Source organism: Lycium barbarum, chromosome 5 (assembly GCF_019175385.1).
Source record: "Lycium barbarum isolate Lr01 chromosome 5, ASM1917538v2, whole genome shotgun sequence".
In the NCBI taxonomy this organism is placed as follows: domain Eukaryota; kingdom Viridiplantae; phylum Streptophyta; class Magnoliopsida; order Solanales; family Solanaceae; genus Lycium; species Lycium barbarum.
This window is the reverse complement of record NC_083341.1, coordinates 20,341,557-20,363,361: the sequence shown is the minus strand read 5'-3', so window position 1 is coordinate 20,363,361 and position 21,805 is coordinate 20,341,557. Positions and strand designations below refer to the sequence as shown.

Genomic DNA, 21,805 nt, shown 5'->3' with positions numbered 1-21,805 from the left:
TCACATCAAACATCACTAATAATCGAACACTTTTCAACCATGCTTGGTTGGGTGCATGGTGCATGTTTTAATAATAAAACTTATTTTAAAAATATCGCAACATATTCGAAATAAAATTACGCATTAAAATATAACACCCTTAAATCTAAACCCTAAAAATAAAAAACTTTAAGCTAATGATAACAAGTTTTCAAACAAAAACTTACTTCGAGCACTTTTCAACCATTAAAACGACAACCCGAAGTTTTGCGTATCCTTGATATATTGAGCTTTCATTATTAATCGCACAAAAAAAATCAGGTTCTATATAAACTATTAAGGTTCCGGAATCTCGAAGCATGATTCATCTATGGCCAAAGTACAGAAAAAGTGTGAGAATTTAAAAAAAAAAAAAAAAAAAAAAATACCCAAATAACGCAATAAAATACTGCGTTATTGGACTTAATTGAGCCGTTACAATTAAGTCCAATAACGCAGTAAAACACTATGTTAAAGATACTTTGGTACTAGTTTTTTTTCCTTGAGGTATTTTGGTTCACTGTGTTTTTTTTTTTTTTTTTTTTTGGGTCATTTTGGTTCCGGACTCTTTGTTTACCACTAGGAAGAGGAAACGGTAACCTAGCAGAGGCTGCTGCTTTTTTGTTTGGTCTCAAATGGTGAACTCAAAATGGTTTCAATATGATTACTGGTGAAACCGACTCCCTATTGCTACATAACTGCATACAAGGTAATTAGCAAAGCCCCCGGAGAATTGAAGATATTAATTGTCAACAAGATCAAAGTTTTGATGGAGCACAACCAAGTCACCAACAATCACCGTGACAAGTTAGCATCTTTAAGCCACTCAACTGGAAATACTTGTATCTACATTAACAATAATACCTTACCAAGACTGATCAAAGGTCTTCTTAACACTGATAGATGGCAGCTTCCATCTTTCTGAGTCAGGAGGAGAAAACATGGTGCTATCATATATGATCCACCTTGAAGTAACAACTCTGTTTCCACTCGTATTTACCAATTTTTTGCTCATAGAATGGGCTTGATTACCAATATCTCAATGTACTCAAGAAGGCAAGGCCTGGTCCTCCTTCAAATGTATCTTTTGACAGTGGCAATAATATCATGACTTGGTTGAAAGAAAAAAAAAAACTGGATCTCAAAATTTTGTACAATTTAACGTGTTTATTAAGTTGAAAAATGACCATCTGGCCTACAAGGCTAGGAACATACATATAAAATTCAACTGAATGCAGTACTAAAATAGCTCTCAACAACATTACTAGACAATATTTGCAGCACAGAGAGATTCGTCGGGCCAACACATCTCGGCGTTTTGAACTGGCTAACTGCTGCTCCTAATCCTACAAAATGATCTAAAATCTTGTGAAAAGTCCCCCTCTTCACAATCCGAAGCTCAAGCGCTCCAATAGCATTAACCTTACGAGAGCTAACATAGCCTGCATCGACGAAAGATTTATCCAAACAATTGCAGCATTCTTTCAAGATTTCCTCACTGGACTCACCATTCAGTTCCCAGAAGATTACGTAGTGCCCTGGATCAGCTGAGGCGTTCACGTGGCTAGAGAAATCGACTACTTCTAACTTTTCGTTTAGTAAGAGTTGTGCTGCTGCTTCCACGGCTATTTGTAAATCTTTCTCGGTGTTCTTGTCGATGTTGATGCTCAGTAAGAGATTCCTGCGGCAAATAAACTGGAGTTCTGGAGTGTCGTTGTGGAATCCTTTTATCTTGACCACATCACCGAGTCTATAACGATACAAGCCTGCATTTACATGTGTATACTCGATCAATTTTTGGTGAAAATTTGAAAAAAAAAAAAAGAAAAAAAAAGAAGAATAACAAAACTCATAAAGTAAGACGAATTCAACATTATATATGCTTGGAAATAACTTTTCATGTTTTTTACTTTATAAACAACAACAACAAATGTAGTGGGGAGGGTAGGGTGTTAGCAGACCTTTACCTCTACCATTGTGGGGTAAGAGGTTGTTTCTGGTAGATTCTCAGCTCAGTAAAAATGTCTCTTTCAAAGTAAGAAAACAGAAATGATTGACAATTTAGAGGGGTAAAATAGGGAGGTATTTGGCCGTTTGAGTAACTTTCTAACTGTCATATGCGTATGTAGATAATGAAATTTTATTAAATTTAAATCCGTAAGAAATTCGAATTATAATAAATTCAAGATATATTAGTCCAAATAAATATTACGGATTAATATAATTGGGTTAATTATTAAAGTCCAATAATACGGATTTAATTAAAGATCCGATTTCTATTGGGCTAGTCCATTAATTTGGGCTATAAATGACGAGCCCATTTTTGCTAAGCCCAAGATGTCATCTATTCCTAGAGGCCCAAATTGGTGCCACGTGTCAAATGACGTGGCACGCCAAGTCAAATAAAGGAGCCTATAGGATCACACCACGTGTCAGAATGATGCAGCATGCCTAGTCAAATCGAAGGCCAATGAAGATGCGCCACGTGTACAAGTGACATGTTCCGGCCAATCAAGTATCGACATGTTAGCTTAATTCTGATTGGTCGAAAGAAGTCTGCCCTTATCACAACTCCTCCATCCTACAATTATAAATAGGGGTCTCATAATTCAGAAAAAGACAGAAATTCTAACAAGAAGCAAGAGAGAGCTCGCGGATCAAACGCTGCAGATTTCTCTACAAGCTAAAAGCATTCAAGCATTCAAGTATTTCTCTAGAAGTTCTAGAAATCCAGACGAAGATTCAATATCAAGCTTCAAGCCCTTGAATCCAAGTACAAGTTCAAGATCAAGACCATCAGATTCAAGATCAAGCTCAAAAGCCCTTGAATTCAAGTACAAGTCAAGATCAAATCCATCAAGTTCAAGAATAAGCTCAAAAGCCCTTGAAATTATTGTTGAAAAGACGAATCAGAGGAATCATAGAGATTGTAACACTCATATTCTGAAATCAAATACAAAGATTGTTGCGATATTTTTCTGTCTTGATTATTATTTTCTCGACGAGAATTTTATTGTCTACAAATTCTGGCACGCCCAGTGGGACAATCTCTACCTCTCATCTCAACTTTTCAATCATCAAAGTTTAACAACATCGAGATGACTTCAGAGAAGATCAACTCCAAATCAGTTTCCTCCAAGGTTGCTAGCTCCAAGTTTTCTGCTGATGTGGAAAGCATCCTCGACATTACCTTTGGTAGAATTGGACCAGTTACGAGGAGCAAAGCAAGCATGTTGGGACAACAAGTACTCCAAGTCTCATCTGTAACAACTCCTATTTTTGGATCTTTATCTCCAAAAGGAGCGAGATCCTCTACTGATGCATCGGAGGAAGGAAGCAGCATTGCTGAAAAGATTAAGAAGACTCTAGCTCTACTTGATCTCTCTGGATCCAAGAACTCTGCTATGAAGGAAGACGATGATACTTCAAGTGACGGATCCTCTCCACTCACACCACATGAAGTAGGCCAGTCAAAGATCAACTTATGCGATAATCCATGCTATTCTCCAACATCCCCAACAATCATGCAAGCAATGGTAACCAACGCTTCGTAAATGGAGGAGACACTGGCAAATTTAGCAAAGGTGATTGATGGCTTGGCCAGGCATGTGCAAAATCAAGACGCCCGGATTGAGAAGTTGATGGACAAGATGGATGGATTGATGGAAGAAGAAATCCAGCCACGCACCTGGGAAGGGTCCAGAAGTACAAGAGACTGAACCTCGTGCAAAGCAAGTACCACCTACCAAGGAAATTCCTGTTTCTTCTGAAGGGATGATTCCGCTTGACCGACTAAAGGAGTTCATCGAAGGGACTATCAAGGATAAGTACGAAGTTGCTGCCAAGTCTTCGTTTACTTACGGAAAGCCGTACACTACAAGAATTGATAGCTTCAAGATGCCCGCCGGTTATCAACCTCCCAAATTTCAACAATTTGAAGGCAAGGGAAATCCAAAGCAACATGTTGCACATTTTGTTGAAACATGTAACAACGCTGGGACTTATGGAGACTATCTTGTCAAGCAGTTCGTCCGCTCTCTCAAGGGGAATGCCTTTGACTGGTACACTGATCTCGAGCCTAATTCTATCGATAGTTGGGAGCAACTAGAGCAGGAGTTCCTCAATCGCTTTTATAGCACAAGGCGTACCGTGAGCATGGTCGAGATTACAAGCACTCGCCAGAGGAAAGGCGAACCAGTTATTGATTTCATCAACCGATGGAGAAATGCGAGTCTAAACAGCAAAGATAGGCTCAGCGAAGCTTCTGCGATAGAGATGTGTATCCAAGGAATGCATTGGGGGCTTCACTACATATTGCAAGGAATTAAGCCAAAGTCTTTTGAAGAACTAGCTACTCGTGCTCATGACATGGAGTTGAGCATGTCTTCTACTGGGAATGAAGTAATGCCTGTCTACGACCCTCACAAAGGAAAGGACAAGCAGGAACCCAAGAAATGGAGCAAGTTCGTCCCCAAGAGTGATAATAAAGAATCCATGAACGTCAACGCCGCGCCTATAAAGTTTACTACGAAGGTGAGCAAGAAGCAAAGTATGAAAGCAACTTCCTTCCAAGACAACAAAGGCCGAAAGTCTACCTTGAAGGAGATGCAAGAAAGAGAATACCCCTTCCTGGATTCTGATGTCCCTGAAATTTTTGATGAACTACTTGAGCTGAAGCTCATTGAGTTACCAGAGATGAAGCGGCCCAATGAAGCTGTTAAAACAAACGACCCGAACTATTGCAAGCATCATCGACTTGTGGGTAACCCTCTTGAGAAGTGCTTTGTCTTCAAGGATAAAGTTATGCAGTTGGCTAATGAAAACAAGATTCTGCTTGATGATGAGAAGGCAAGTTCGAATCAAGTGTCTATCACCTTTGGCTCTTTTGATCCGGTCCAGATATACAGCTTTGAAGAACATGAGGGAGGACCATTGGAGGAAGACAGAACCCAAGTTGATGAAGCCAATGATGAAGGTTGGATTCTGGTGACTAGGCAGAGACGCTGTAAAACAAGTCCACGAAAAGAATCGTCTAAACAACCAACAAGGAAAAGGATAGTTAGAAGACCAAGGAAGCAGAAATCAGTTGAGCGTCCGAGGAAAGAAAAAATGGAGGAGAACTACCACCAAGAACCACGACATCCTGTGACTTTGGGGGAATTCCTACCAAGCTGGTTCCACAATAAGACTGCTCGAGACAACATTGAGGCATCATGCTTCCAAACTGATAAAGAGGAAGCAAATGATGAAAACCTATCAACATTGTCTCTGTCATCATCTGAAAAGCCTGTTGAATCTTATTCGAAAGAGGTACACACATGTGATACAAGGATCACATTCACAGATGACGATCTTCTACTTGGTGAAACACTACATAATCGTCCATTGTATATGGTGGGTTATGCCCTCGAGAAGAGGATAAACAGAATATTGATAGATGATGGATCCGGAGTTAACATTCTTCCTATTCGTACAATGAAGGAACTTGGCATCACAACTGAAGAACTTTCTGAAAGCCGCTTGATGATACAAGGATTCAATCAAGGGGGGCAACGAGCCATAGGTGCTGTCAAAGTAGATATCACCATCGAAGATTTGCGATCAAGTGCATGGATGCATGTCATCGACGCTATAATATGTTGCTTGGTAGGCCATGGATACACGAGAACAAAGTTTTCCCATCCGCCTACTATCAGTGTTTGAAGTATCTCGAAGGCAGGGTCGAAAAGAAGATAGTTGCTGATGATAAGCCATTTACTGAAGCAGAGTCACACTTCGTCGATGTGAAGTTCTACTTGAAGAACTACATGGTAAAAGAAGTAAAAATCGATGACATCGCAACGACCAAGAGTGATAAGATTGCAACTGAAAGAGCTGATGAGACTATTGGAAAAGTTGAAGTTGGTGCTGAGGGGTCACACTCCAGTCCCAATAAAGGGAACACCGTGTCTTTGAAAAAGAAGAAGACAACTCCCGTGCTCTACTATGTCCCAAAGTTGAAGAAAAAGGAAGGTCAACCATCTGAAGCTCAAGAAAATACGCTAGGAGGGCTAACTCTTCCCATCAGGCGAATTGATGCGATGAATTTGTCCTCAAAGTTACTTGGAGACTTCGTGGCTCAGAATCCGCCAAAAAATATGGCACTCCCTACAAAACGTACAAATGAAGGCTTTGATCCAAATGCTTATAAGTTATTTGTCAAGGCTGGGTACAACCCTAACGAGCCATCAAAGTTAGGGAAACTTCCATCAGGAGCTAGCATGATGCAATCACGTGAAGGTTTGGGATACAAACAACCTCCGCCAGTTCGCATATCCATAAGAAAGGCCTTCAGTGTTTGATCGTCTTGGAAAGTCGGCCACAAAAGCTTCTGTATTTGAGAGATTAGGGCCGTTAAAACTGAAGAAGAAAAGGAAGAACAAGTCCCACAGAGATTATCAAAGCGTGAAAGCGTTTGCTTTGCCTGGAACCCAGAGGGATATACAAAGTTTGATTCCTTCTAGAATGAGACGACAAACAAAGCTTGTGGTTTCATGTGGGGAGGTGCTAAAAGCAAAGTCTCACACTGTAGCGTATACCAAGGAGCGTGACGAAGTTGAGGAGAGTGTAGGTTCTTCATATCATATTACTGCACAAAGTGATCAAGATACTTCATTTCAGATAGAGGTTGCCGAGAAGTTAGAAGACATCTCTTTGTGTTACCACATATCTTTCAGTGATGGAGATCCTCGAGCGGATGAAGATGCCAGAGATGCTCCTCCAGAACTTGAAGAAGGGGTGAAGACCACAGTAGACTCTTTGAAAGAAGTTAATCTTGGTACTGATGAAGACCCAAGGCCCACCTACCTAAGTGCTTTTCTAACAGGTGATGAGGAAGACACTTACATGGAAATACTCAAAGAATATAGGGATGTTTTTGCTTGGAGTTATAAAGAGATGCCTGGATTAGATCCCAAAGTAGCAGTCCATCATCTGGCGGTCAAGAATGGTGCCCGTCCTGTTAAGCAGGCCCAAAGGCATTTCAGACCAGATTTGGTTCCTTCAATCGAAAATGAAGTCAATAAACTCATTGAAGCTGGCTTTATTCGTGAAGTTAAATATCCTACATGGATTTCGAGTATCGTTCCCGTAAAAAAGAAGACTGGCCAAATTCGAGTTTGTGTTGACTTCAGGGATCTTAACAACGCATGCCCTAAAGATGATTTCCCGCTTCCCATCCCAGAATTGATGATTGATGCTACCACTGGTTACGAGGCGATGTCTTTCATGGATGGTTCATCCGGCTATAACCAAATTCGCATGGCACCAAAAGATGAAGAGCTTACTGCATTTCGTACACCCAAGGGTATTTATTGTTACAAAGTGATGTCTTTTGGTTTAAAAAATGCTGGTGCCACATATCAAAGGGCTATGCAGAATATCTTTGATGACTTTCTCCACAAAAATGTTGAATGTTATGTGGATGACTTGGTGGTAAAATCAAGGAAGAGGAGCGACCACTTGCAAGACCTGAGAATGGTGTTCGAGCGACTTCGGAGATATCAACTTCGAATGAATCCATTGAAATGTGCCTTTGGAGTTACTTCTGGAAGATTCCTTGGTTTCATTGTTCGACATCGAGGAATCGAAATTGATCAAGCCAAAGTTGATGCGATTTTGAAAATGCCCGAGCCTCGAAATATTCATGAGTTAAAAAGTTTGCAAGGGAAGCTAGCTTATATTAGGAGATTCATTTCGAATTTAGCTGGGAGGTGCCAACCATTCAGTCGTCTCATGAAGAAGGGCGCCCCTTTCAAGTGGGACGAAGCATGTACTAATGCCTTCGAGAATATCAAGTCATATTTAATGAAGCCTCCAGTTCTAGTAGCCCCTGTACCTGGAAAACCATTGATACTGTACATTTCAGCACAAGAAAGGTCGGTTGGAGCGTTGTTGGCCCAAGAGAATAGCGAAGGGAAAGAAAATTCTCTTTACTACTTGAGCAGAATGATGACGCCTAATGAGCTGAATTACACGCCAATTGAAAAGTTGTGTTTGGCACTAGTCTTCTCGATTCAAAAGCTGAAGCACTACTTTCAAGCTCATAGTGTTAACCTCATTTCCATAGCAAATCCCATCAAGTTTGTGATGTCAAAACCAGTCCTCAGGGATCGACTAGCAAGGTGGTACCTCCAGTTTCAACAATTTGAAATTACATACATCCCTCAAAAGGCTGTAAAAGGACAGGCATTGGCAGACTTCCTAGCAGATCACCCGATACCTGATGACTGGGAGCTAACCGATGAACTTCCCGACGAAGATGCAATGGTCGTTGAAATTCAACCTCCGTGGAAAATGTACTTTGATGGTGCTGCACAACGTGATGGAGCTGGTGCTGGTGTGGTGTTTGTTACTCCACAGGGAGAAGTTCTACCATACTCCTTTACTTTGACACAACGTTGCTCCAACAATGTTGCTGAATATCAAGCACTAATACTTGGACTTGAAATGGCCGTCGACATGAAGCAGTTGCAGTTGCAAGTCTTTGGTGACTCTCAGTTGGTGATCAATCAACTCTTGGGAAGCTACGAAGTCAAGAAGCCTGAATTACTCCCCTATCATGGTTATGCTCAGAAATTGATAGGATGGCTTGGTGATGTGACTCTTCAGCATGTTCCTATGAGGGAAAATAAGAAAGCCGATGCTTTAGCTGCTCTAGCTTCAGCGCTTACTCTGCCAGATCAAACACAAGTGACTATCTGTCAAAAATGGGTAGTACCTCCGTCAAATGAGGATGAAGGCGCGGAAAGTGAGCTTGAGCATCTCGTAGCTGTTTCTGAAGCTGCAAAGGAAGACTGGCAACAACCCATCATTGACTACTTAAGTTATGGGATACTGCCAGAAGACTCAAGAAGAAGAACTGAGATTCGTCGTCGTGCACCTCGATTCCTTTACTATAAGGATACCTTATATAGAAGATCTTTTGATGGGATACTCTTGCGATGTTTGGGGGAGGATGAAACAGTCCAAGCTTTGCAAGAAGTACATTCAGGCGTATGTGGATCACATCAATCTGGACCAAAGCTCCACTTCCACATAAAAAGGATGAGATATTATTGGCCAACGATGGTGAAAGATTGCTTGGACTATGCTCGAAGATGCAAGGCTTGTCAGTTTCATGCGAATTTTATACATTAGCCTCCCGAAGCATTACACCCGACTGTCGCATCTTGGCCATTTGACGCTTGGGGGTTGGATGTCGTTGGTCCTTTGCCGAAATCTTTCGGTGGACACTTGTACATCTTGGCTGCAACTGATTACTTCTCAAAATGGGCCGAAGCTGTCGCTCTTAAAGAAGTGAAGAAGGAGAATGCTGCGAACTTCATCCGAGTAAACATCATCTACCGCTTCGACATTCCTCGTTACATAATAACGGACAATGGCAAGCCATTTGATAAAAAATTGATGAACAAGATTTGTGATCTCTTCGGCTTCAAGCAGCGTAAATCTTCTATGTATCATGCTGCCGCCAACGGTCTAGCTGAAGCGTTCAATAAGACTTTGTGTAACTTATTGAAGAAGGTTGTCTCCAAGTCCAAAAGGGATTGGCATGAACGAATGGAAGAAGCCTTGTGGGCATATAGGACAACTTACCGCACACCAACGCAAGCAACCCGTACTCGCTTGCTTATGGAGTTGAAGCAGTCCTACCACTTGAGCGTCAAATACCTTCTTTACGACTTGCTATTCAAGAAGGGCTCACCGAAGAGGAAAATGCTCGGTTGCGTCTTGCAGAGTTAGAAGCACTTGATGAGAAAAGGTTGGAGGCTCAACAAAATCTTGAATGTTATCAAGCCTGTCTATCTCGTGCCTTCAACAAAAAGGTTCGCTTGAGGTCCTTCCAAGTGGGAGATCAAGTCCTTGCAGTACGAAGACCCATTATAGTTTCCCATAAGTCTGGGGGCAAATTCACCTCAAAATGGGATGGACCATATGTCGTACAAGAAGCATATTCAAGTGGCGCTTACAAGCTTGTTGATGCGGATGGCTTGAGGATCCGTCCTATCAACGCAAAGTTCTTGAAAAAGTACTATCCTTGAAGCGAGATGACGCTCCTTAAGGCACGAGCATAAACTGCATGCAACTCCTGGCCCGCAAGAGTATAAACTGTGCACGGCCCAAGAAAATGTCCGCTAGGTTGAAAATCCCGCAAAGGGCAGCCTAGGCAAAAGTTAGGACACAAAAAAAAAAAACTCATTTTTCTGAACTACGGTATGACTTGATCCTCTTCACCGAGGTACGTAGGCGCTTAGAGTTTTATTCTAAGTTCAGTCGCATGAGTAAAAAAAAAACGCATCCCTCTATGCGTTGTTCAAAATGAAGTTCGCCTAATCAGGCGCATGAAAATCGTACATACAAGCATCCTTTTGCTTCGGTTTGAACTTTCACTAAATATCAGTAGTCCAACGAAGGCAAATCTTCATGACAAATGGGTTTCTCCAATGGAATGACTGTAATCTCTTAGCAAGTGGTTAAATCAAGGAGTTAAAGTCTGCAAAATCATTGGTCTCCAAATTGAAGGCCTCAAATCTGGCAATTCTTTGAGTTGGAGTCCAAAGTCATCGCAACTGCACGGCAAAGCCTTCCAATATGTTAGTCCTCAAGCTAAAGTTTTAAATTCATCATATCTGCAAGTTGAAGTCTTAGAATCCAGCAAGCCTTCAAATTCAATCCTTCAAATCCGTCAAGTTTTCAAGTTGGAATAAAAACATCTAAGGTGGATTTCCCGAATTTATCTGGGATGATCTAGAGGGTTTCCAACTTTGATTTTCGGATACATATTATATTAGTAAGTCTAGTTTCCTTAGAATTTAGCGGCTCATGATTTTGATGTTCCTACATCGAGATATGAATTTTCTCGACGAAACTGCGCAAATATGAAACTATCGACGTTTTAGCATGTATTGTCAACTTCTTGAATTCATCTGGAACTATTCAGATTGTTGCTCGCTTTGATTTTTGGATGCATGCTATATTTATGAGTCTAGTTTCTTGAGAATTTTGCGGTTCGTGATTTCAACGCCCCTACGTCGAGATATGAATTTTTTTGGCTAGACTGCTCAAATCTGAAAAATATTGGCGTTTCAGCATGTAGAGCCAAATTCTTGGATTTATCTGGGATGATATATATGTTTGTTGACATTGATTTTTGGATACATGCTATATTTATGAGTCTAGTGGCTTAGGAATTTTGCGGCTTGTGATTTCAACGCCCCGACGTCGAGATATGAATTTTGGCGAGACTGCTTGAATCTGAGAAATATTTACGTTTCAGCATGTAGAGCCAAATTCTTGGATTTATCTGGGATGATCTATATGGGATTATACGACGAGCTAAGCATGGTAGCGCGGACGCAATATTGGCATGATGATGGTTTGGTGCTTGGAGTGACCACATCTTGGATGATCGATTAGAATTTTAGGTTTTCTCCGATGTCCAATTTTCCATATGAAGCGGATTCCTCAAAGAAGGCCACGGACTCGCATATCGCCCAGCTAGTATGGTATGAATCAAGAATCTAGTTTGGTCCGCGCCATCTTCAGTCTCAACTACAAGATACCTTAGTTTGGTGGATGGGGAAGTGTAGTGTCTGAAGTAAACCATCTCTTCAAGTTGCAAAGGACAAGAGAAGTTATTAGTAGCAGACTTGGACGTATATTCATAGGTACAAAGACCTTGACAAATGAACTCCCAAAATTTTTAGGGCGGGGACGAGTAACCATCCCTTTGCGCCGTAAGATTACCTTACCGTTCTTAGGGCGGGGACAAGTGTCCATCCCTTTGCGCCGTAAGATTACCTTACCGTTCTTAGGGCGGGGACAAGTGTCCATCCCTTTGCGCCGTAAGATTACCTTACCGTTCTTAGGGCAGGATCCCTTTGCGCCGTAAGATTACCTTACCGTTCTTAGGGCGGGGACGAGAAACCATCCCTTTGCGCCGTAAGATTACCTTACCGTTCTTAGGGCGGGATCCCTTTGCGCCGTAAGATTACCTTACCGTTCTTAGGGCGGGGACGAGAAACCATCCCTTTGCGCCGTAAGATTACCTTACTGTTCTTAAGGCGGAGACTAGTATCCACCCCTTTGCGCCTCAAAACTATCTTCTTCATGCATAGTCCTTCTTTTGAACAAGAACTCATCATTGTCGTTTGGACAAAAAAAAAAAAGACAAGAAAAAGACGACAGCAAAGCAGCAACGCTAAAAAAAAAATTAAAAAAAAATATATATATACCTGTCAAAGCCGGACTTGGTGTTAATGCTAACAAACGAGAGAGGCATGCAACCTTATATACACATCAAAGGCGGCTGATAAGAGCTTAATTTCGATGTGGGACGTTCCAAGCAGAAGTTGTCTCCCAAAATATTCAACTAATTTATGGCGGTAGCCTAAATTCGTTAGGAGTCTGAATGTTTGGCAATTTTAAAGTGTCAAAAAGAAATGTCATTGGCTGATTCAAGTATGTTGTTGAGGATATATTTTATGAAACCATGAAATCGCTTTAAGCTTCCACGTGGATTATTTAGCAGGATCACAAGGCTTAAACTCTAAATGCCCGTTCAAGGAAAAAGGGGTTGACTTAGCTTCTTCGGTTACTTCAAGTCTAATCGTCGAATTTGATTAATTCGCAATCCGCATCTCGATAAGTCTTGAAGTAGGGGGCATTTGTAGATAATGAAATTTTATTAAATTTAAATCCGTAAGAAATTCGGATTATAATAAATTCAAGATATATTAGTCCAAATAAATATTACGGATTAATATAATTGAGTTAATTATTTAAATCCAATAATACGGATTTAATTAAAGATCCGATTTCTATTGGGCTAGTCCATTAATTTGGGCTATAAATGACGAGCCCATTTTTGCTAAGCCCAAGATGTCATCTATTCCTAGAGGCCCAAATTGGTGCCACGTGTCAAATGACGTGGCACGCCAAGTCAAATAAAGGAGCCTATAGGATCACACCACGTGTCAGAATGATGCAGCATGCCTAGTCAAATCGAAGGCCAATGAAGATGCGCCACGTGTACAAGTGACATGTTCCGGCCAATCAAGTATCGACATGTTAGATTAATTCTGATTGGTCGAAAGAAGTCTGCCCTTATCACAACTCCTCCATCCTACAACTATAAATAGGGGTCTCATAATTCAGAAAAAGACAGAAATTCTAACAAGAAGCAAGAGAGAGCTCGCGGATCAAACGTTGCAGATTTCTCTACAAGCTAAAAGCATTCAAGCATTCAAGTATTTCTCTAGAAGTTCTAGAAATCCAGACGAAGATTCAAGATCAAGCTTCAAGCCCTTGAATCCAAGTACAAGTTCAAGATCAAGACCATCAGATTCAAGATCAAGCTCAAAAGCCCTTGAATTCAAGTACAAGTCAAGATCAAATCCATCAAGTTCAAGAATAAGCTCAAAAGCCCTTGAAATTATTGTTGAAAAGACGAATCAGAGGAATCATAGAGATTGTAACACTCATATTCTGAAATCAAATACAAAGATTGTTGCGATATTTTTCTGTCTTGATTATTATTTTCTCGACGAGAATTTTATTGTCTACAGCGTAGTTAAGTGTCTTTTTTTCAAATAAAAGAAAATGATTTTTCAAGTAATTTAATATACTTGAGTAACCATTTTAAGTAATGCACTCTTATGGTCGCATTATAAATTCATAATACTAAGAGAGAATGCACTGAATCACTCATATAATAAGTTGTTGCCCAGTAAAGCATTTCCAAGAAAAGGGAAGAAGAAAATCGTACCCGCGAAGTTGGTGACAACAATTTCGTACTCTTCATCGAGTTTAACTTCAGTTAATCCCAATGGCGTAGGCTCCAGGCCATCCAAATTTTCCCTGAGAGGAATGAATTCGAAATAACCAATATTCGGAAGTACTGCATAAGTAACTAGCTCGGGAGGCAATTCGGGATTGACATTTGCTCCGATCCATCCTTCAGAAGATCCATAATCTGCACTTAGTAGAGGTAGCTCCCCTGCATAATGCCTCAGTTTCTTCAAGTAAGGTTCCATTGATCCGGTCATGATACCATATATGTACCTAGTGTTAAGATCGAAATACACAGGTCATACGGACGCTAACAAAGCAAACCTCGAAAGACGATAAATTAGACAATAAAAGAGAAATATACCAAAAGAAACACAATAATTTAATGTGGTTCGGTCAGTAGACCTACATCCACATGCGGAAATGAGCAATCCACTATATGAAAGAGAAAGAAAGTACAAAATATTGAAAGAGATAACATCACAAAATTCACTGTGGAAAAGGAGGTTCACCTTGTGTTCGGGAAGAGTTCGGGAATCAAGCCGTACCAACTGCTTAACCGGATGCACTTATTATAAACAGCATCAGCCAGTTCCGGATCAGGCTTGAGTAATTTCGACATTGCTGATCTTATAGAAGGGACGGTGACACGGCTAGAAAGGACTCCTTCCCTTATATTGGTAACAAGTTCTTGCCATACTTGTTCGAACTTTCGAAAAGCATGGACGATACTATGGGCGAATGTAGAGGAGACAACTTGAACTTCGTTACGAAAAATGAGGCCACATAAGAGATGACAGTACAAGGATTGGTGGAAATCAGGGCCAAATATCACTTCGTCGGGGCTACAACACGGGGTCTGCATTGCTTTCATTGTCTTCTTGAATTGTGCGTTTCGGTACACATTGGTAGTGGCTGTTCCAGCTGCCAAACCTCCCTTCGTCTTGAACTGCTTGCTTCCGTAAATGAACTGCAAAGCTTTCCCGTTTACGACGGGGAATTCTCTGCAAAATAGCATAAATCTCCACATCAATTATTTGATAAGCCAATGATATCGACATATTAACTAATCAATTACGATAAATTGGATTGGATTGTACTGCTTTTTTTCCTGCAGTGCCTCGACATGACATGAGCACGAAAGGAGTTAAAGAATCAGTTTTCTTTTTATAAGTGCTAAAATCACTAATTTTATCCCTTTTACTCCCTCTATCCCAAAAAGATTGTTTTACGTTCCTTATTAGTTTGTCCAAAAAAGATTTGTACATTTCTATATTTAGAAACAATTTAACTTTATGAGATGATTTAGAGCCACACAAATATCTAAGACTTGTTTTGGATCACACATTTCAAAAGTCTTCCTTTATTTCTTAAACTTTGTGTCAAGTCAAACTAAAATAATCTTTTTGGGACTGAAAGAGTACCTCATATCATAGGGTGGATCTCGAAATATGAAAGATCAAAAAAATTCATTTTTTGGGAGGTGAAATACTATGTTGCTCGTATTCTTCAAAAATGTCAACAGGTGTAAGTTGAATCCTCCAAATTACGGCACTATTTTTGAAGAGTCTGAGCAACATAAGTGAAATGTGACGAACGTTGGGATGTTTCCCCACATTTGTCACAGTGTGGACTCTAATACTTCCCTTGAGAAGGTTCCAGTTATCGGTACCAAGAGAAAAAAGTAAAAGATACTCATTAAAAGAAAAGAATAAACTTTTCCACTACAAATGAACAGCAGATGGGGAATTTTTTTCAAAATAAGGAAATAAACAACTCATGTTGTCTTTCTCAACTGGACAACCTTTTCAACAAATAAAACAAAAGCCATTACCCAAACATGCTGTAAAGTTGAAAAAGATGGCAATGAACAACTGTCTATTAATGATATGTAGTGACTTTCAGAGAAAAATTAACAAAAGAAAGTAAAAAAACAAAATGATTAACTCCCCATTTTTCCAATATCAAAGAGAGACTAGACTGGGTAATAGAAAGCACATAAAACTAAATACCAGTGTAAAGCATAATAAGACAGACAAGAGATTATATTACCTGTTCCTAAAGGCAAAAGATGTTTTGAATATCTGCATGGTGGATTCCATCAATTCTTCATTGAAAGGTACAAATTTTGGCTTTCCTTGAGTTGTACCAGAACTGCAATCAACCATTATCATCAACTTTTCTTCTTCAACTTCTAAAAATATTACCCCCTCCGTTCCAAAGAGATTGTCCAACTTTCCTTATTAGTTTGCTCCAAAAAGATTGACACATTTCTATATTTAGAAGTAATTTAACTTTATGAGATAATTTACAGCCACACAAATATCTAAGGCTTGTTTTAAAATACATATTTCAAACTCTTCTTTTATTTTTTAAATTTAGTATCAAGTCAAATTAATACAATATTTTTGAGACGGAGGGAGTAATACTACAACAAATGGAGAAAGAAAAAAGTCATAGTTCTTTTTAATTTTCTATTCTCATAATATAAGAGACGACGACGACAACTATGCCTCAATTTAAAGTTGAGATCGTCATGAAAGAAGGAAAATATTTAATTTTTTTATTTCAGGGGTCTGAAAGGCACTCCTGATTGAAAATAGTAAACTTAAAATTTAAGAGCATGATTAAGTGTCTAGATTCATTTGTCCCTTTAATTATCCTAAGCGCATGACTTTAATATTATCTAGGACTAAGTGGCCAAGCTGATAGTGCGTGTGGCAAAATTTATTACTCTAGTCTAAAAGTGTCTCTTGACACCAATAAAAGCCCCCTTGTAAAGTTGTTATATACTCCCTCCATCTCAAAATATTTATAGTTGTCTCAAAATACTTGTCGTTTTATTTATCCAAAATAAAATTAAGAATTTTTTTCTCATTTTACTCTTGTATTAATTACATCAATGGATTGATTTTATGAGTTCACATAGCATCATTTAAGAGGTTTCATCATTAATGAAGTAAATATTTATTAAGGAGAAAAAACATGATGAATTATGTCAAGGGGGTAAAATAATCAAAATGTCACCCTTATAAATAATTTTTTAATGAGCGTGTAAATAAAAAATGCGATAAATATTTTGATACGGAGAGAGTTTGAGCGAAGTATTTCATAATAAATATTAGTGTGCTTCATGTTTATCTCTATCTTTGTGAAATTATGAAGAACCCATTTTATATGCCCACACTCTTAGGGGTCGTTTGGTTGGAAACAAATTATCCCAGCATAATTTATCCTGGGATTAGTTATTCCAGGATTAGTTATTCCACCTTCCCACAGGAATAAAATAACACTACAATCTCGGGATAATTAATTCCTGGATTAGTTATACCGCGATTTTATCCCAACCAAATGTGGGATAAACTCATCTCAAATATAATTCTGGGATTATTTATTCTTATCCCTCATACCAAACGAGCCCTTAAAGTGCAAGTCGACTCCTTTCTCTTTAGGTCAAACACGTGAAATTCATTGTATAAAGAATAACAGCTAGACTTGAATTCAGAACCTATGCATATTCTGCCATTTTAAAGCATATGAGCACTTTATCTAAAAGCTTAAATAGTTATCAAGTAACATAATTATTTATTTACTTATTTTACGATATTAAAGAATGCGACCACTTTACCGAAAAGTCTCAATAAAAGTGATAAATTGATTTATTTATTTATTTTAGGTTTGTACCAGGAGTGACAAAATTAGCCCATGAAATATGACATGTCTAACCCGCTCAAGTTTGAACATGTTAACGACCCTCTCATTTAATAACCAAACTCATTTTAACCTGTCCAAATTAAGTCTAACCCGCCTAAAAAAATTTAAAATACCTCAAGGAGATTTTAACCCGTGCAAATGACCGGCTCATTCAAATAATTCAGTTCATTTTGACATGTACAAATTCAGTCCAACGTACCTTAAGGAGATAGTGGTAATGGGCTTTCCAGTAAGAATAGGGGTAAGATCACCCTCAGCAATTCTGTGAATGTAAGGCTCTAAATCCTTGTGAGTGACTAGGGGAACACAATTCTTGAAAGACAATGGGTCTGTTTTCCCATTTAGACCCCATTGCTGCAAATATTCTGTCCCTCCATTTGCTTCCAGAATCTTCTGTAGGGTCTCTTCTTGAATTCTTCCAGCATCTTTGCTCAACAACTCAAATTCCTCAATCACTTCTTGTGGATCAAATTTCTTCTCACTTTCCTCCACCGTCTTCATTTTCTTTCTTTCTGTAACAAATAGCAACACATAAGTTTAAATTGATCCCTGGAAATCAAAATCAAGATTTAAAGCTTATGAGTTCAAATTCATAACTCGTTTTAATAACTGGGTTAGCAATTAATTGTTTATATATATTTAATGAATTTCTTGAGACTTGAGACTAATAATGATGGGAGATTAATTAAGTTACTAGAAATAAAGGACAAAAGTTCTTAAAATATTGGATAGAAAAAACAAGGTCAAAATTACAAAGATATATGAAAGCAGTTCTTTGAATCTACTCTCAAATTCCAACCTCAATTGATGCACCAAAAGCATCTCATCTTTTTCACAGGTCCACTTAGCACATTACATTTTGGCAAAAAGACAAAGAAATAGTAGCACATTAATTTTAATAATTTTTTTTAGATAAAGCAGATTAATTTTTAATTGTTAAAGATCCCATGTAACCCAGCCAGCTGTGCACAAATAGACAGAACAAGATATATATACAGAAAAGATACATATGTTAAACTGAAATATATGATTCAGTGAACCCAAACAAAAGCGAATTAATGGCCACATACTAGTACTGGTACTTAGTTCAGAAATAATAGATGTAATTAAAATACCAAGTACAGAAAACACCAACCTCTACATATGAAGCTATTATCAGATAGTCCTGTAGGAACCGTACAAAGTTACGTAACTACTTCCTCTGTCTCAAAAAAAATATCTTATTTTTCTTATTAGTTTATCTAAAAAAAATTAATATATTTTTATATTTAAAAATAATTTAATTTTATGACATAATTTACAACCACACAAATATCTAAAATTTATTCTGGATCACACATTTTAAAAAAAATTCTTTATTTCTTAAACTCCGTATCAAATCAAATTAGGATAATCTTTTGGGACGGGGCGAGTATAAGTTAAAAATAGCTTAAAAGCCGACCCAAACGACCTTGTACAATTCTGGAGGAAAAAAAAAAGTACTCACTCCGTCCAAAAGGATTGTGTTACTTTTCTTATTAGTTTATCCCAAAAAGATGGACACATTTCTATAGTTAGAAATAATTTAATTTTATGAGATGATTTATAACTACACAAATATCTAAAACTTATTTTGAACCACACATTTCAAAAGTTTTTTTTATTTCTTAAATTTCATGTACAGTCTAAGCTAATTTTTTTTGGGACGTAGGAAGTAGTTTCGCTATAAAAGATTGAAGAGAGAGTCCAACCTTCTAAATTTCCGTCTCAATTTTACATTATTATATTTTTTAACAAAAAAATTAAATAATTAAAAGCTACATATACTCCTACAAATTATACAACTTCATTTTTAAAAATATTCTATAAATATATGAAAAGAGATATTCTAAGCTAGCGTTTGGACTTAAATTTGGTTGAAATTTGAAAAAAACCAAAGACTTTTTGAAGTTATGTTAAAAAATAATTTTTGAAAGTTGAAGTTGTATTTACACATGCATTTTATTTGAAATAATTGAAGATTTATAAGTGGAAGAAAATCTTTCGCCCAAAAAGTGGCCCAAACCAATTTTCGGAACTTGTTCGCTTAAAAAACTTATCAAATTTCATGAACAAACAACGGTTTCAAATCTTTTTAAAAAAAAAGGTAAAAATGACCTATGTCCAAATGAGAGTTAATAATAGTGTCACGTAAAATTGATAGAATATATGGTAAAAAGACTGCAAGGCGGAGCAAAGATTTTTAGTTTCTGTTCCAGATGTGCCTCCCGCAGGCAAAAATTGTCAAAGGAAAAGTCAAATAAAAGAAGTTCCAGAAAGGAAGGGAAAATGAAAAGGATCCAGAAAAGTGAAATGAACCAGAAAAATTGACGACAAATAATAAAAACAGAGAAGAAGCAAGCTATCAATTTTTTTTCCCCCATGATTAACTCATTAAAGCAAAAGCAATCATATACTATATGATATGAGTAATTTGTATACATGACACTTGTACAGTACCTGTATTGTGAATGGCAGCTAGTTAGAACTGAAGAAGGCAAAAATATGTCAGCCTGGATTTCAGTGTTACTGTTTTTTTTTATTGCAAGAAATGCATAAATAAAAAAGAGAGAGAAGAAAGATTTCGTGCTACGATAGGGAAACAATACATATATATATATAGGTGGCTTTGAGTTAGAGGAAACACCGTTCACTGTGGGGCCGCACTATTTGAAAAGAAGCTGGTGAACAGAAGTTACAGAACACCAATGATCACAAGGTTTAGCCAAAAAAAAATGTTTGATTTTGGGAACACACAATTTTGAGAATATTTTCTTCTTTAATGGTTACTCCGATCCCACCGTCTCGAATTATCTCTTGTGATTTTAAAAATATGTATCTCAAATTATTTATCATTTTGGGTGATCAAACATAAACAGAATAAATATTTATTACAGAGAGATATAGGTAAAATAATTAAAATCGTTCCTAATAAATATTTTTAAAAGGCGGGTAAAAGATAAACACAATAAATAATTTAAGATGGAGGGAGTATTGTAGTGTCAGAATTTAGATAATTGAATTTGGAATATCACGTGGTTAAAAAAAATCAAAATGAAGGGATAATTTATGGATAATCACTCAATTTGTATTTTATTTTAGGGAAAAGGGTCAAAAAAACCCCTCTATTTAGGAAAAAGATTAAAAATACCATCCGTTACGAATTTAGGTAAAAAGTACCCCTCCCATCATTAAAATTTATAAATATACTCTTACCTTAACGAAAATCCCAAAACAACCGATTTTATTTTTAAATCCATTCCATCATTTAAGACCCAACTAAATAAAAATCCTATTATCCCTCAAAACTGCCTCTGGTTTTAAATCATGACTTGTTTCCTTTGCAGAGTCTGGATTCAAAGATTCACCTTAACAACCTTCTCAACAACATTCTCGCGATGATATTTTTTTCTTCAGAGTTTGATCTGTGCAGATTAATGCTTTGAGTATTTACATTCTTATTATATGAGGAAGTCATAATTGTGATCCCGAAATTTATATTGACAGTGCCTCGTTTTATATCTGCTACTAGCAGAGTATCTCACCTTCTGCATTTTAAATACTTTTTATTAAAAAATGATAGCAATTTCACGTTTGGAGTCAGATTAATTGGTTATCCAGCTAAAATTTTGTTGTCAGTTGGAAAGCTGGAAGTCCATGAAACATTGTCAGTTGGAAAGATGTAGGTTTTTTGTTTAGTTAGGTCGGGTTTAAATAATGAAGCGGGTTTAAAAAATGAAATCGAATTATTTTGGGAATTTGAGGATTTTCGTTAAGTCAGAGGTATATTTGAAAACTTTAATGATGGGAGGATTATTTTTTATCCAAATGAATATTTTTAACTCGTTTCCCAAAGTAAAGGGGTATTTTTGACGCTATTCCCTTTATTTTATAACAAGAAAATTATCCAACTTTATCTGAAAAACATAAGTCATTAAGCTGTCTTTTATATTATTCCATTCGTTCACATTTACTTATCACGTTTCGCTTATCGAAAGTCAAACTGCATAAAATTAGGCCAACATTTTAAGATGTATTTTTCATCATATTACTATAGAAGTATTATAATTTATAATATTTTTTATATATTTTTTGAACATCTAAATTTAAAATTTAAAAATTGGATTAATCCAATGCAATTTAGCTTCAAGTATTAGTCCAATTGACTCTCGTGAAACGAAATATGACAAATAAAAAGGGAACGGTTGGAGTAATTGAATATTCACTT

At 37.6% G+C, this 21,805-nt stretch overlaps 1 protein-coding gene across 1 annotated transcript; it reads right to left on the bottom strand.

The window, feature by feature from the left end:
• Positions 1-1,165: 1,165 nt before the first annotated feature.
• LOC132640670 (jasmonoyl--L-amino acid synthetase JAR4) lies at positions 1,166-20,193 on the bottom strand. Its single transcript, XM_060357357.1, has 6 exons — positions 20,038-20,193; positions 17,759-18,071; positions 15,898-15,999; positions 14,358-14,849; positions 13,823-14,118; positions 1,166-1,784 (listed from the first exon to the last, which is right to left on the bottom strand). Exons 2-6 carry the CDS (start codon positions 18,058-18,060, stop codon positions 1,243-1,245), a joined length of 1,734 nt encoding a protein of 577 aa, XP_060213340.1. The 5' UTR covers positions 18,061-18,071; positions 20,038-20,193; the 3' UTR covers positions 1,166-1,242.
• Between the last annotated feature and the right edge of the window lie 1,612 nt (positions 20,194-21,805).